Source organism: Oryzias latipes, chromosome 19 (assembly GCF_002234675.1).
Source record: "Oryzias latipes chromosome 19, ASM223467v1".
NCBI lineage: Eukaryota > Metazoa > Chordata > Actinopteri > Beloniformes > Adrianichthyidae > Oryzias > Oryzias latipes.
In genome coordinates this window covers 17,431,071-17,446,465 of record NC_019877.2, presented here as the reverse complement: position 1 = coordinate 17,446,465, position 15,395 = coordinate 17,431,071, and the positions used below count along the sequence as shown (strand labels likewise).

The window sequence follows — 15,395 nt, the reverse complement described above, 5'->3', positions numbered from 1 at the left end:
TAGGTCTTAAGCCTTCCCTTGAAAACATGAACAGTGTCTGTGGCCCTGAGGCTCTCTGGGAGGCTGTTCCACAGGCGAGGTCCGTAAAAACTGAATGAGGCCTCGCCGTACGTTTTTGTTCTAACTTTTGGAATAACCAAAAGGCCTGTGTCAGAGGACCTCAGGGTCCGCGAGGGCTCATACTTTAAAATCATGTCAGATAAATATGAAGGTCCGAGACCATAAAAACATTTGTAAACCAATAAAAGATCTTTAAAATCAATCCTGAATTGCACAGGGAGCCAATGCAGCGATCTTAAAACTGGTGTAATGTGTTCCCGCCCCCTGGTCCTCGTCAGAACGCGTGCTGCTGAATTTTGCAGCAGTTGAAGATTTGCTATTCTTGTTCTGGGAAGACCAGAGAGCAGGGCATTACAATAATCTAATCTGCTGGTAATAAAAGCATGCATTAGCACCTCTGTACTGGCAAGAGAGAGAAATGGGCGGACTCTGGCTATATTTTTTAGATGATAAAATCCTGTTTTTGTGATATTTTTAATTTGTGGGATAAAATTCAACTCAGAGTCAAAAATGACACCCAGGTTTCTCACACACTGAGAAGTTTTGTAATTCTTTAGTTTAGATAAAACTATATCTCTCTTGTCTTCAGAACCGATCACTAAAACCTCTGTTTTGTCCTGGTTTAGCTGTAGGAAGTTCTCTGCCATCCATGACTCAATGTCTAAAATGCATTTTAAGAGTGTGGTGACCTCATCTTACGTCTTACGACGTAACTTCCCTCTTCACCTGCATTCCCACCACGGAGGCAGTGATTTCAGTGAGGAAGATATTACTACAGGATTCTCAGCTACAAGACAGAACAAATCTGACACCAGACCACATCTGCGAACTGCTGGAAGTGTGCCTCAACTCCACATATTTCCAATTCAGGGGAAACTTCTACAGGCAGAGACACGGCTGTGCCATGGGCTCTCCAATCTCACCCATTGTGGCCAATTTGTACATGGAAGAAGTTGAGAGAAGAGCCCTGGACTCCTTCCCAGGTACAACTCCAAGCCACTGGTTCAGATATGTGGACGACACTTGGGTCAAGATCAAAAGCCAGGAAGTGGAGACTTTCACAGATCATATCAACGCAGTAGACAAGAACATCAAGTTCACCAGGGAAGACACAAAGGACAACACAGCCTTTCTAGACTGTGCTGTGATCATTGGAGAGGACAGACAGCTCCAGGTTGAAGTGTACAGAAAGCCTACTCACACAGATCAGTACCTGTTATTTGACTCAAACCACCCTTTACAGCACAAACTAGGCGTCATCAGGACATTACAACACAGAGCCCAGGAGGTCCCCACAAGCTCTGACGGAAAGAAGAAGGAAGAGAAACATATCCACCAAGCCCTCCGAACCTGTGGATATCCCAAGTGGGCATTCACCAGATCCCAACATACAGGAAAACAAGACAAGAAGGAACAAGAGACAAAACGGAACAGTATTTCAATTCCATATATCTCAGGCCTGTCTGAAAAACTTAAAAGGATTTTCAAAACAACATAACATCCCAGTTCATCTCAAACCAGTCAATACCCTCAGACAGAAACTGGTTCATCCAAAGGACAAAATTCCCAGCTACAAACAGAGTAATGTTGTGTACTCTATCCACTTCAAAGAGAACTGCAATGAACAGTATATAGGAGAAACCAAACAACCGCTACACAAGCGGCTTTACCAACATCGCAGGGCCAACCCAAGTGGACCTGAGTCTGCAGTACATCTCCACCTCTTTCTCTTTCGGCTTTTCCCATCAGGGGTCGCCACAGCGAATCATCCTTTTCCACCTCACTCTATCATGGACATCTTCTACCCTAACATTAGCCAACTTCATGTCCTCTGTTAAGACATCCATGTATCTCCTCTTTGGCCGTCCTCTTGCCCTCCTGCCAGGCAGCTCCATCTCCAACATCCTTCTACCAATATATCCACTATCCCTCCTCTGAACATGTCCAAACCATCTCAGTCTGGCTTCTCTGACTTTGTCGCTAACACAGGCAACATGAGCCGTCCCTCTGATGTACTCGTTCCTTATCCTGTCTAACCTGGTCACTCCTAAGGAGAACCTCAACATCTTCATCTCCGCTACCTCCATCTCAGTCTCTTGTCTCTGTCTCACTGCTACCGTCTCTAACCCATAGAGCAGAGCTGGTCTCACCACTGTCTTGTACACCTTTCCTTTGAGTCTTGCTGGCACTCTTCTGTCACACAACACTCCTGACACTTTCCTCCAACCGCTCCAACCTGCCTGCACTCGCCTCTTCACCTCTTTTCCACACTCCCCATCACACTGAACTGTTGACCCCAAGTACTTAAACTCCTGCACCTTCTTCACCTCAGCCCCCTGTAACCTAACGCTTCTACCTTGATCCCTCTCGTTCAGACACATGTATTCTGTCTTACTACGACTGACCTTCATGCCTCTTCTTTCCAGAGCAAACCTCCACCTCTCTAGCTGTTCCTCCACCTGCTCTCTACTCTCACTGCAAATTACAATGTCATCCGCAAACATCATTGTCCAGGGAGATTCCTGTCTTACCTCATCTGTCAGCCTGTCCATCAGCATAGCAAACAAAAAAGGACTCAAAGCTGATCCTTGGTGTAGTCCCACCTCCACCTTGAACTCCTCTGTCTGACCAACAGCACATCTCACCACCGTCATACTTCTCTCATACATGTCCTGAGCTACTCTGACATACTTCTCTGCCACTCCAGACGACCTCATACAGTACCACAGCTCCTCCCTCGGCACCCTGTCATACGCCTTCTCTAAATCTACGAACACACAATGCAGCTCCTTCTGACCTTCTCTGTACTTTTCCATCAACATTCTCAAAGCAAAAATGGCATCAATGGTGCTCTTACGGGGCATGAAACCATACTGCTGCTCACAGATCTCCACCTTCTTCCTAAGCCTGGCTTCCACTACTCTTTCCCACAGCTTCATTGTGTGGCTCATCAACTTTATTCCTCTATAGTTGCTGCAGTTCTGCGTGTCACCCTTGTTCTTAAAGATCGGAACCAGAACGCTTCTCCTCCATTCCTCAGGCATCTTCTCACTCTCTAAAATCCTATTGAACAACCTTGTTAGAAATTCCACTGCTGCCTCTCCTAAGCACTTCCATACCTCCACAGGAACGTCATCAGGACCAACGGCCTTTCCGCTCTTCATCCTTTTCAGAGCCTTCCTAACCTCATCCTTTCCAATCTCTGCTACTTCCTGCTCCACAACAACCACATCTTCCTCCCTTCTTTCCCTGTCATTTTCCACGTTCATCAGCTCCTCAAAATACTCCTTCCATCTTTTCTGTACACTCTCCTGGGTTGTTAGCACCTTTCCATCTCTGTCCTTAATCACCCTTATCTGTTGCACGTCCTTCCCATCTCTGTCTCTCTGTCTGGCTAGCCTGTACAAGTCCTTCTCTCCTTCCTTTGTGTGTAACCTGTCATATAGCTCATCGTAAGCCTTCTGTTTGGCCTTTGCCACCTCTCTCTTCACTCTACGCTGCGCTTCCTTGTACTCCTGTCTACCTTCCTCAGTCCTTTCTACATCCCACTTCTTTTTAGCCAACCTCTTCCTCTGGACGCATTCCTGTACTTCCTCATTCCACCACCAAGTCTCTTTACCGTCTTTCCTCTTTCCAGATGACACACCTAGCACCTTCCTACCTGTTTCCCTGATAATTTCTGCTGTAGTTTCCCAGTCATCTGGAAGCTCATCCTGACCACCCAGACCCTGTCTCAACTTCTGCCTAAATTCCTCACACGTTTCTTCATTCTGTAGCTTCCACCACTTGGTCTTCTTTTCTGTTTTCCCTCTCTTCTTCTTCCTGACCTCCAGAGTCATCTTACACACCACCATGCGGTGCTGTCTGGCTACACTCTCTCCTACCACCACTTTGCAGTCAATAACCTCTCTCAAATGACCTCGTCTACATAGGATGTAGTCCACCTGGGTACTCCTACCTCCACTTCTGTATGTCACTCTATGTTCCTCTCTCTTCTGGAAGTAAGTGTTGACTACAGCCATTTCCATCCTCTTCGCAAAGTCCACCACCATCTGTCCCTCCAGATTCCTTTCCTTCACACCAAACCTGCCCATCACCTCCTCATCACCTCTATTGCCCTCACCAACATGCCCATTAAAGTCTGCTCCAATAACAACTCTCTCTCCTCTGGGGAAACTCTGTATGACCTCATCCAACTCACTCCAGAATCTCTCCTTCACTTCTAACTCACAGCCAACCTGTGGCGCATACCCACTGACTACATTCACCATCACCCCTTCGATTTCTAACTTTAAGCTCATCATCCTGTCTGAGACTCTTTTCACCTCTAGAACCCTGTTTACAAACTCCCCCTTCAGAATCACTCCTACCCCGTTTCTCTTCCTATCAACGCCATGATAGAACAGTTTGTATCCTCCTCCAATACTACGTGCCTTGCTGCCCTTCCACCTTGTCTCCTGCACACACAGTACATCTACCTTCCTTCTCTCCATCATGTCTGCCAGCTCTCTGCCTTTCCCTGTCATTGTGCCAACGTTAAGAGTCCCTATTCTCAAACCTATGTTCCTGCCTTTTCCCTTCTCTCTCTGGCCACGGGCCCTTCTGCCTCCCCTCTTTCTTCGACCAACAGTAGTCAAATTTCCACCGACACCCTGTAGGTTAACAGCATCGGTGGCGGTCGTTGTTAACCCGGGCCTCGACCGATCCGGTATGTCTAAAGTGTTGTGGATGATTCGCATGGTTATTTTGGCAATTTTTACGCCGGATGCCCTTCCTGACGCAACCCTCTCTATTTATCCGGGCTTGGGACCGGCACAGAGGCAATTGGCTTGCAACCCCTGTGGCTAGATTCGCAGTACATCTCCACCTGAAGGCCACAAACCACTCTTTCGAGGACAGTGAAGTCCGAATTCTAGCCAGAGAGAAAGGATGGTTTGAGCGAGGAGTGAAAGAAGCCATCTTTGTCAAGAAGGATAAACCTTCTCTTAATAAGAATGGTGGTCTCAGGTTTATTCTTCCATCCATCTACGGCAGTGTTTTGAAACCTAAACAAACCAAACCAGTTCCACCTGAGTCGTTAACCGCTGAAAGAGACGACCATTTGGAGAGGGAGTCACTGACTCCCCAACCCCCAGCTGAGGACAAAGGACTATTAACGACCCGAAACCACGTAGGCTAAGTGGACAACACCTCCAGTTTCAGGTCTGACTCCTCCCCCATGAGCGCATATATACCAGCTCTTAGACCAGCTATTTCAGAATTGACAAAGCTTCTTGGATAAGAGGTGAAACGTCTTCCAACTTTAAAACCAAGTCCAGATGACATCCCCTAAAACTACTACGATGGAACCAACCTGGATGAATGAGAGTCTTCATAGACATGTTTTCTCAGTTTTGCGTCCACTGTTAGTTATAAAAATCTAATTATACCTTATATTTCTCTCAGGCCTTAACCCACAGTGGAACTGCACCTTGAATTTCACCGTCCGTGTTCCCGACTTGGCTCTGGTCCGCTTCATGGTGGAGGATCATGACTACACGTCAAGCAATGACTTCCTAGGACAATACACATTACCGTTCACCAGTATACGGTCAGGTGAGAGATACATGAATGTTACAAGTTGGGGTTGTGCCTTCATAGAGGTTGTGGTAGACTGACCTTTTGTTCTTACAGGTTACCGACATGTTCCCTTGTTTAAGCTGGATGGGTCCAGCCTTTCACCCTCCACACTCTTCATCCATGTGAAGTTCAGCACCTGTCAGAGCACTCTGTCCAGATCCTAAGCTGCTTCACCAGGGAGGTTACCAGCCAAGTGTCAAACCAAGAGAGTCTAACCTTGCCTCCTCTCACACAGCAGCTGACAGAACCAACTAACGTGGATGCAAAATCTGGTTTTTGTACTTACAGAAGTCATACTACTACAGCAAAAACCTTTAACTATTTTTATTGTAGTAGAAGGGCTTATGTTATCTTAGTTAAGCTTACATTTATCAAAAGAAAGGGAACACTATTCAAAATTCTAAAGCTGTATTTCTCCTGGACATATCCAGTGACTTGAGTGAAAAACTACAGTAACTGTTACGGTGAAAACTTGAAGACTGGGCAAAAAAATGGGCAAATCTGTATGAAATCTTTTCTATATATCCCAATAGAGCTGTGAAAGAAAAGGTCTGATGCAATATTTGTGATATTTGCACGACTTTGACTTTCTGACAAAGCCTCTTCCAACTGTAGGAACATTCATTAGCATCGGGTAGCGACAGTCCAGTGTGAACCTCATATGCTTTTTTTCTTTTAACTTGTTCTGTCCAACAACTGAGCGAACAGATGAGAGCTGAAGGCCATTTCTGTTGGACAGGTTTAACTTTTACAAAAAGAGTTTATGTATGTTGGGATAGCCAGGGTTGTTTTTTTATTATATTTTATTTAATTGTGTAACAAAGGTAGACTGTTTTATTTTTGTGCCTATTTGTTTTGAACTTAACTAAATCCTGATCATTTTTATATATATTTAATGAAATGTTCATTTTGTTCATAATCAGGATGTACATTTATATTTATAATATTAAATACTGTATCACTTTTATTAATAGTCTGAACCATCTTTTATTTTGAGAAATCATTTATGTTGAAAATCACAGGATCGGGTGCTAAATCAGTCCAGTACGGGGGAAAAAATCACACCCACGTCACGTGCTCCCCCGACCCCTGTTGGGGGTTTTTTGGCTGGGTCTGGCGGTTTTCAGATGACTTTTGGGCTGGCAAACTAATGCTTTTGTTCTCTGCTTGCATTTTGAATTTATTTTGTGGGTTACTGCTGAAAATGCAACAGAAAATGTGTTAAAGTGCAATGTTAACTATGTATGGTGATTATGCATTTCATTCTACAGCAAACCTTGCAGATATATTAGAGGTTTGTAAAAGACACGTGTGGACAGGTTTTCTGTTTCCTGCTCAACAGGATACTGCGATCCCATGTGTTTGACCAGGGAACTGCATGCCACCGAGTTATCTTTATTTTTTGTTTGATATGTACAGGTATGGACTCTGTTTCATGTGTTGTTACATAATTGATGTTAATGCTGGTTGTGCTGAATATTATATTAAGTTACATGTTTTTTAATATTTTAAGAGCTTGCAAATATTTTGGTTGTATTTCATTTGTATATTTGTTATCGAGGAAAATAAATGCTTTACGTTTATTATTATCATTTTGTGAAAGTTAGTGCAGAGACAACTGAGAGGAGGATACTGCGACCCCACGTGTTTGACCAGGGAACTAGGTGTCACAGAGTTTTCTTTATTTTTTGTTTGATATGTACAGATCCTGCTGCTGTCATCAATAAAAAAGGGCATCAATCAGCAGATGTTTGGGAACAGACTCACCATTGTTCCAGCAGAACAAAAACCCAACGCAGATTTTTTTGGGTCAACGGATGTGCATCACAAACTAAATTCCAACCAGGCAGATACACGCCTGTTACATTTGTTACATTTCATGCTTTAAGTATTTATATACAATACAGACCAAAGACACACCTTCTCATTCAAAAAGTTTTCTGTATTTTCATGACTGAAAATTGTAATCACACTTAAGGCATCAAAACTGTGAATTAACATATGTGGAATTATATACATAACAAAAAACTGTGAAACAACAAAAAATATGTCATATTCTAGGTTCTTCAAAGTAGCCACCTTTTGATTTGATTACTACTTTGCACACTCTTGGCATTCTCTTGATGAGCTTCAAGAGGTAGTCACCTGAAATGTTTTTCACTTCACAGGTGTCCCCTGTCAGGTTTATTAAGTGTGATTTCTTGCCTTATAAATGGGCTTGGGACCATCAGTTGTGTTGTGCAGAAGCCAGGTGGACACACAGCTGATAGTCCTACTGAATAGACTGTTAGAATTTGTATTATGGAGGGTGGACTGGGCCTGCCAAGTTTCAGAACCTACTACTTTGCAGCACAACTCACTGCAGTGGTGACTTGGATTAGAGCGGAGGGAGAAACTGGATGGAAGCAGATCTAACAAAGTACTTCTAAAGGAGTCTCTCTGGCAACTATCCCATTCCTTCATCAAAAAATAATTTAAAAAATTAATTGTTTGTTAATTGTTTATCTTATTTTTGTTGTGATTATGATTCATTCATTCATTTTTTTCATTCATTTTCTTTAACCGTTTTATCCCTTTCGGGGTCACGGGGCTGCCGGAGCCTATCCCGGCCACTTGTGGGCAAAGGCAGGGGGGACACCCTGAACAAGTCGCCAGTTTGTTGCAGGGTAGAATGTCCTCACTCACACACCCATTCACTCCCGCACTCACACCTATGGTCAATTTAGAGTTGCCAATTAACCTATGAAGCATGTTTTTGGATGGTGGGAGGAAGCCGGAGACCCCGGAGAGAACCCACGCATACACGGGGAGAACATGCAAACTCCACACAGAAAGGTCCCCCACTGATGTTCTGTTTTTCACGTCCCCCAGCCGGGACTTGAACCGGGGGCCTTCTTGCTGTGAGGCAAGAGCGCTAACCACTGCGCCACCGTGCAGCCCGTGTGTGTGATGCCATCTTTATATGTAATAATACCTCTGCTCGCGTTGTTCCCATGTTTGTGATGTTCTACCAAGGAATAAAAATTCAATAAAGTACAAGTTCAAAAAAAGAATTTGTATTATGGCAAGAAAAAAGCAGCTAAGTACAGAAAAACAAGTGGCCATTGTGGGTACCGGATGTTCTCGGGTTGCCGGATGTTCTCGGGGTCCTTCGGGGTCCTTCCAATGAGTTATATCACTAGAGGAGACATCACGTGGTTCCTCATGGGACAACGTGGGGGCGTGGGGAGTTGAGGAAGGGGAATGAAATGAGCCATCTTAGAAAAACGATCAACAACAGTGAGGATGACTGTGTTACCGTGTGACTGGGGAAGACCGGTGACGAAATCCATGGCCAAGTGAGACCAGGGTAAGTTGGGAGTAGGAAGGGGATGGAGCAGACCTGCTGGAGCAGAGGATGAAGATTTAGACCGGGCACATGTGGAGCAGGCTGCGATGTACTCCCGCACGTCTTTTTCCATGGCAGGCCAATGGAACCTCTTACAGATGAGACTCAGGGTCCGGTGCACTCCCCCATGGCAGGCGTTCAGAGGTCATCACCTGGGGACGTATGTCCCCAGGTGATGACCTCTGAACGCAGTTCAGGCGGAACGAACAAGGTGCCTCTGGGGACAGGAGGATGGTTGTTGAGGTTACTCAGGGCTTGGAGTACCTTATTTTCGATATCCCAAGTAAGGGCTCCGATGATGCAGGTGGACGGCAGGATATTGGAAGGGGTGTGTTCAGAAGGGCTGTATTTCCGGGACAGGGCGTCAGGCTTGACATTACGGGATCCGGGTCTGTAAGTGATCGTGAAATTGAAGCGGTTGAAAAAGAGACACCATCGAGCTTGCCTAGAGTTGATCCTCTTGGCGGAGCGGAGATAGGCCAGGTTCTTGTGGTGGGTCCATACAATAAACGGCTGCTCGGCTCCCTCCAACCTGTGACGCCATTCCTCCAGCGCCAGCTTGATGGCGAGTAGTTCCTGGTTCCCGACATCATAATTCTGTTCTGCTGGTGACAGTTTGCGCGAGAAGAAGGCACAAGGTTTCAATTTGCCTGTGGTGGCTTCCTTTTGGGAGAGGACAGCCCTTACACCTGAGTTCGCCGCATCCACTTCAACAATGAATTGTCGAGATGGGTCAGGTTGGATGAGGATGGGTGCGGTTTCAAAAAAGTTTTTAAGCTCATCGAAGGCTTGTTTAGCTTCCGTGGACCAGATGAAAGGCCGATTAATGGATGTAAGACGAGTGAGGGAGGAGGCGATGCTGCTATAATTTCTGATGAAACGTCTGTAAAAGTTTGTGAAGCCTAAGAACTGTTGAAGTTTCTTTCGATTTTCAGGAGGTGCCCAGTTGGTGGCCGCCTCAATCTTAGAGGGGTCAGGACAAATGCAGCCGGCCTCAATGATGTAACCTAGGAACTGGACGGTAGCCACATGGAACTCGCATTTCTAATGCTTGACGTAAAGCTGATTTTCGAGTAATCTCTCGAGTACTAGACGCACAGGATGTTCGCGCTGGGCCTGATTGTGAGAGTAGATGAGTACGTCATCTAAGTACACAAAAATGAAACGATTGAGAAAGTCTCGAAGAACGTCATTGACCATTCTCTGGAAGACTGCCGGGGCATTGGTGAGGCCAAAGGGCATGACCAAATATTCATTGTGCCCAAGGGGGGTGTTAAAGGCAGTCTTCCATTCGTCGCCATCTTTGATGCGAACCAAATGATAAGCATTGCGGAGGTCAAGCTTAGTGAAAATGAGGGCTTTTTGAACTGAGTCGAAAATGGATGTGATTAATGGCAGAGAGTATTTATCTTTGACAGTGATCTGATTAAGTTTGCGGTAATCGATGCATGGCCTGAGTGTTTTATCTTTCTTTTCTACGAAGAAAAATCCCGCCCCCACAGGGGAGGAAGAAGGTCGAATGTGACCCAAAGCGAGAGCTTCCTGAACATATTGCTCCATAGCGGTTCTTTCGGGACCAGACAGGTTAAACAGTCGGCCCTTGGGTAAGGGAGTACCTGGCAGGAGATTAATCTCACAATCATAGGGTCTGTGAGGAGGAAGAACGCTAGCCTTGGTCTTGCTAAATACAGCTTTTAAGTCGTGGTAACACTGCGGGTTAGCAGTTAAATCTATGGAAACTGGACTCTCTGGGTCAGGGGTGGTCACACAAGGTACTGCGGATAATAAACAGTTAGCGAGGCAGTAAGGGCTCCATTGAGTGATGGATTCCTGAGACCAATTGAACTGAGGGTTATCTAATTTAAGCCAGGAGAACCCTAACACAATGGGAGTGTGGGCAGACTGAGTGATGAAAAATTGGATAGATTCTCCATGGTTACCTGACGTGACTAGCAAGATGGGCTTGGTGCGGTGAGTAATAGGGGGTTAACAACATGAAAACCAATTAAGCTCTGCTCAGCCCCAGAGTCGATGAGGGCCCTTAAATCATGAACTTGAAGATCGTGGCATAACTTGACAGGTAAAAACAAAAATTCTTTACCAGAATCTGTGGCTGTGAACTCCCTTCGCGGCCTGTCGTCTAGCGAGGGGCTTGGGAGTTTAAACGGAGTGGACAAACAGAAACTAAGTGGCCTTTAGTCCCACAGTAGAAGCAAGCTCCAACTTCGCGTCTCTTGCGACGCTCTTCCTCAGACAGCCTGGAGTGACCGATCTGCATGGGCTCATCCGGGGGTTTGGAGGGAACGGAGAGCTCGGTGATCATGCTCTGTTCGATCGGTGGAACGTGGGCGGACTTTGGAAGACGATTTGGTGGATGACTTCGCTCTCTTTGACGTTCTCGTATCCTAATGTCCGATCTAAGAGCTGCAGAGACTAACTCCTCAAAGGAGCGTGCTTCGGGTTGAGAACAGAGGTGGTCTTTAATTTGATCGTTCAGGGATTGGTAAAAAATACCTTTAAGAGCCAGATCGGGCCAGCCAGCTTCCACCGCTAAGATCCGGAACTCGATGACATGATCGCTAACGGGTCTGCTCCGCTGTTTGAGAGCGAGTAGCCATCATGTCGCTTCTTCCTGCTTACGAGGTTGGTCAAATATAAGGCGAAATTCGCTGAGGAAATGTTCATAAGACAGGTGAGTGATAGGATTGGCAGAGAGAAAGGCTTGGTCCCACTGGAGAGCTTTATTTCGCAGAGAATTGATAATGAGTGTGATCTTACTGTGGTCGGTTTGATAGTAACTGGGAGCTTGTTGACATATCAACTGGCACTACAGCAAAAACCCTCCGCAGGCTTCAACATGCCCGAAGAAGGGTTCCGGTTGGAGTTGGATATTTTCGTGGGCGGACAGTGATCCGGAAGCGGAAGAAGCTGGGTTGACGGGAGCATGAGCTGTGGCGGGCGAAACATGGGAAAATTGACTTGTTATTTCATGTAAGGTCTTTGTCATACCATCCAGGCGATGAAAGAGGTCCTGCTGGCCTGCAGCCATTTGTGACAGGGCGTCCGCTTGACGTCCCAGCATAATGCCTTGTTGGGAAACGGCTAGTCTGAGTCCTTCTGGGTCAGTTGGGTCGGGATTATGGCCAGTCCGTTCTGTCATGGCTGAGGCGGATTTTGGCGACCACTCGTGGTTATGGATTCCATCAGGGGCAACGGACTGGCGGAGAATAATGATCCAGGAGCTCCTTAAGAAGGCAGGTGAGGTGATGAGGTAAGTGGTCGCAGCTGGGATGAATCAGCAGCCAAGCGGAGAGGAGAGGGGGAGGAGTCTGACAGAGGCACAATATCAAAAGAATCCTCCGTCACACTTTGAATCAAGCTTTCCCCTATCCTGTTTTTATATACAAAATTCAGACCCAAATTTTTGCATTTTTGACAGGTCTGGCTTTCTTCCTGTTAGCATTTGGAAAGAGGTCTTTCCTGTTTGCTTATTAAAGCATTTGTTTCTCACTACAGCTGCTGTTTGAACAGCATTGTTCCATAGGCTTTTGGGTAACTGACTTTAGATTAGCATAAACCTGCCCATCTCAAAAAGACTGCGCCAGCTGTTATCAGATCGCGTGCATTTTACTTTCCCAAAAGGGGAAATATCAGCTGAAAATGTCTCTGTTGCGTGCAGTGCATCACGTTTTGCTTTCAAAAAATATACAAATTCTGTTTTCGAGGAGTCATCAGTGAATGGCTCTATTTGTATCCATCAATAGACTCATTTGCTATTGGTCTTGCTAAGTCTGTGTGTACCATCTGCAGGGGGCTGTTGCTCTCTTATCAGGATTCCTATTTTGTGTTTGTATAAATTTCTCCTAAATACACACCTCACATTTGTGGTCAGACTTATCTGTTCTGCCCTTAACAGTCATCCCATCTACCACATTTTGCTACCTTAGTATATCCTCATAGATGCAGTGACCTAACATCTCATGCCACGTCTGCATATCGTGACAGGTGTTACATTTATTATCATCCTCAACTTCAGTTTGCTAAGAATACAACTTGTCATGCACATGAATGATAAGTTAGTACCTTCTTAATGGGTTAACACATCTCATCCTTGTTTGAAAGGGACTGTAGCTCCTGATGCTGTAGCTGACTTCACTTGTAAAATGTCTTGGGAATACGATGGAGTAAACAACGCTCATCTCAGGGTTGTTTGTGCTGCTGACCTGTGCTATCTATCAGGAACATTTCCTCATCAAAACTCTTGAACTTGGCAATATATTAATGATGTGTGAGGTATAGCTCCAGTGCTGACCATCAGGCCCTTCTCCTCAATGCAACGTGCTGGTTGCTGCTGGCTTTTGATGTCTGCATTTGTAACCCGGAAGGCGTAATCTGCAAGTGTAGCTCCAGATCCGTTGCAGCCTTCATCTGCGACTTTCCTTGCTCCATCCTGTTTGCCTTTATGTCTACAGATGGTATCATTGTGTGTGCTGCTCCTGCAATGGTTGCACCGCTTTCTCCTCCTGCATGTTTTTGCTCGGTGGCCCTTTGTTCTGCACTTACAACATTTAATATCTGCATCACTGTAGCCTCTACTATGTGCGCTTGACTCGATGTGCTTTTGCCCTGTTCTTTGACATTTGACTTTGACATTTGACTCTGCCACATTAACTTTTCTGTGTCTTCATAACTGCGCAACTCTGTTTTGAATTCAGGAAATGTCATATCATTCTTATTATGAGTCACATGTATTGGAAATGGTTTCCAATTTTAGAACCATAGCAATCAGCAGGGCATCTGCAAATGTCTAACATTGCCCAGAGCCTCAGCTCTGATGACGTAATCTGTAACCGTCTACTCGCTCCATTTCTTAACCCTTGTGCTATCCTATGACCCCACCCCTTACATTGACGTGTTATCCCTACCATGACAAAGGTGGATAAAGCTGGAAAGATTTCATGTAATCCATGGAAACCAGTGAAGATCACAAATGAATGAAGAAAAAAAGTTCAGCACACTGTCTAGTGGGGTCCAGATGACCCAACTCCCAATGTTAAAGTGCCTAAGATAGCACAAGGGTTAAGCAATGTAAGTGTTGTGTACAGGCTGATAATGCAGGCCTTTCCTCTTCCTGCATGGTAGCCTCTCAAAATTTTCAGTGCATCTCTTTTATTAACGGACGCATCCCTCATAATTAATGACAGGCTTTTGTTGTCCACCAGTTGAATCTTCTCAGCATACGCGTCAGCATTTTTTTGCCATGGCTGCTACCATGGCCTCACCCCTCGGTTTTTTCAAAACAGTCTCCTTTCACCCTAAGAGTTGAGTGATGAGTGGAGGTAACCTACTTGTTTGTCGTTGATCCATAAAGCTAGATTGCCTTTAGCACACTGTCCATCGCAACTTTCTATCGACAATAAAACAACAAGCGCCTTTGCATTCGTTCTGGGCCCATGATTTGTTGGATTATTGCAGCATCACTGCGCTGAACTCGAAGCAAAGCAATTTATGGAGGCACTTAAGCTTAATCAAATTGAACAGGTTTATTAGAACTGGCCACGGGATCTACATGCCCATACCACAACACGTTGTCTTCTTTCGAGCATAAAAACAAAACTTTGGCCTCCTGGTGGCAGGGATGAAATGCTGCTTAATTAAAGCTACATAAAATAAATTCAAAACTTGAGTACATAAATAAAAGGTCTCTCATGGTTTCTGGTTCATTTTGAATTTCATCTGAGGTTCTGAAGGATCAGAGTGACTGACCTGGTTCATCCTGGTTACAGATCACCAGTAATGCTCCAATATTAACAGAATGACAGCTGCTCATCTAAAATATTCCATATCTGATTCTATATTATGATATTTTGAGTCCATTTTGCGGACTCATACATGGTGGGAATAAATATATTTTAAAATATTTGATATAATAACCATAACATGATTTTAATGTTTGATATTTAACTGCCAAATTTGAATAAGCAGCACTCAGTGTTATTGTGTGTAAGTCATGTATAATATCCAAGTATTTTTAATTATCTGAAATCAATATGTTTTAAAAGATTTGATAAATGAACACATTTCCATCTCAATGTCTTGGATAAAAATTGTGGGTGTTGTGTTGTTCAAATAAACAGTCGTTTAGTTCAGTTTATCTTTCTTTATTTGACACAGATCTTATTCAATCTTCCAGCTAGCTCATCTCCAGTTCTTCTCTTCTTTCCCGCTCTCTCTGCCTGTCTGTCTCACATGAATTCAGGAACATTATCTATACTACAGTGGATTAGATATGTGTATATATATATATATATATATATATATATATATA

At 44.7% G+C, this 15,395-nt stretch overlaps 1 protein-coding gene across 1 annotated transcript in view; it reads left to right on the top strand.

Annotated features, from left to right (window-relative positions):
* LOC101172964 (1-phosphatidylinositol 4,5-bisphosphate phosphodiesterase delta-3-A-like) overlaps positions 1-7,680 on the top strand; it is a 42,642-nt gene extending 34,962 nt beyond the window's left edge. The window contains exons 15-16 of the mRNA XM_004086844.4: positions 5,506-5,655; positions 5,734-7,680. Coding sequence (XP_004086892.1) covers positions 5,506-5,655; positions 5,734-5,843 — 260 coding nt within the window. The 3' untranslated portion in view covers positions 5,844-7,680. The remainder of the gene's footprint in view (positions 1-5,505; positions 5,656-5,733) is intronic.
* Positions 7,681-15,395: the final 7,715 nt, after the last annotated feature.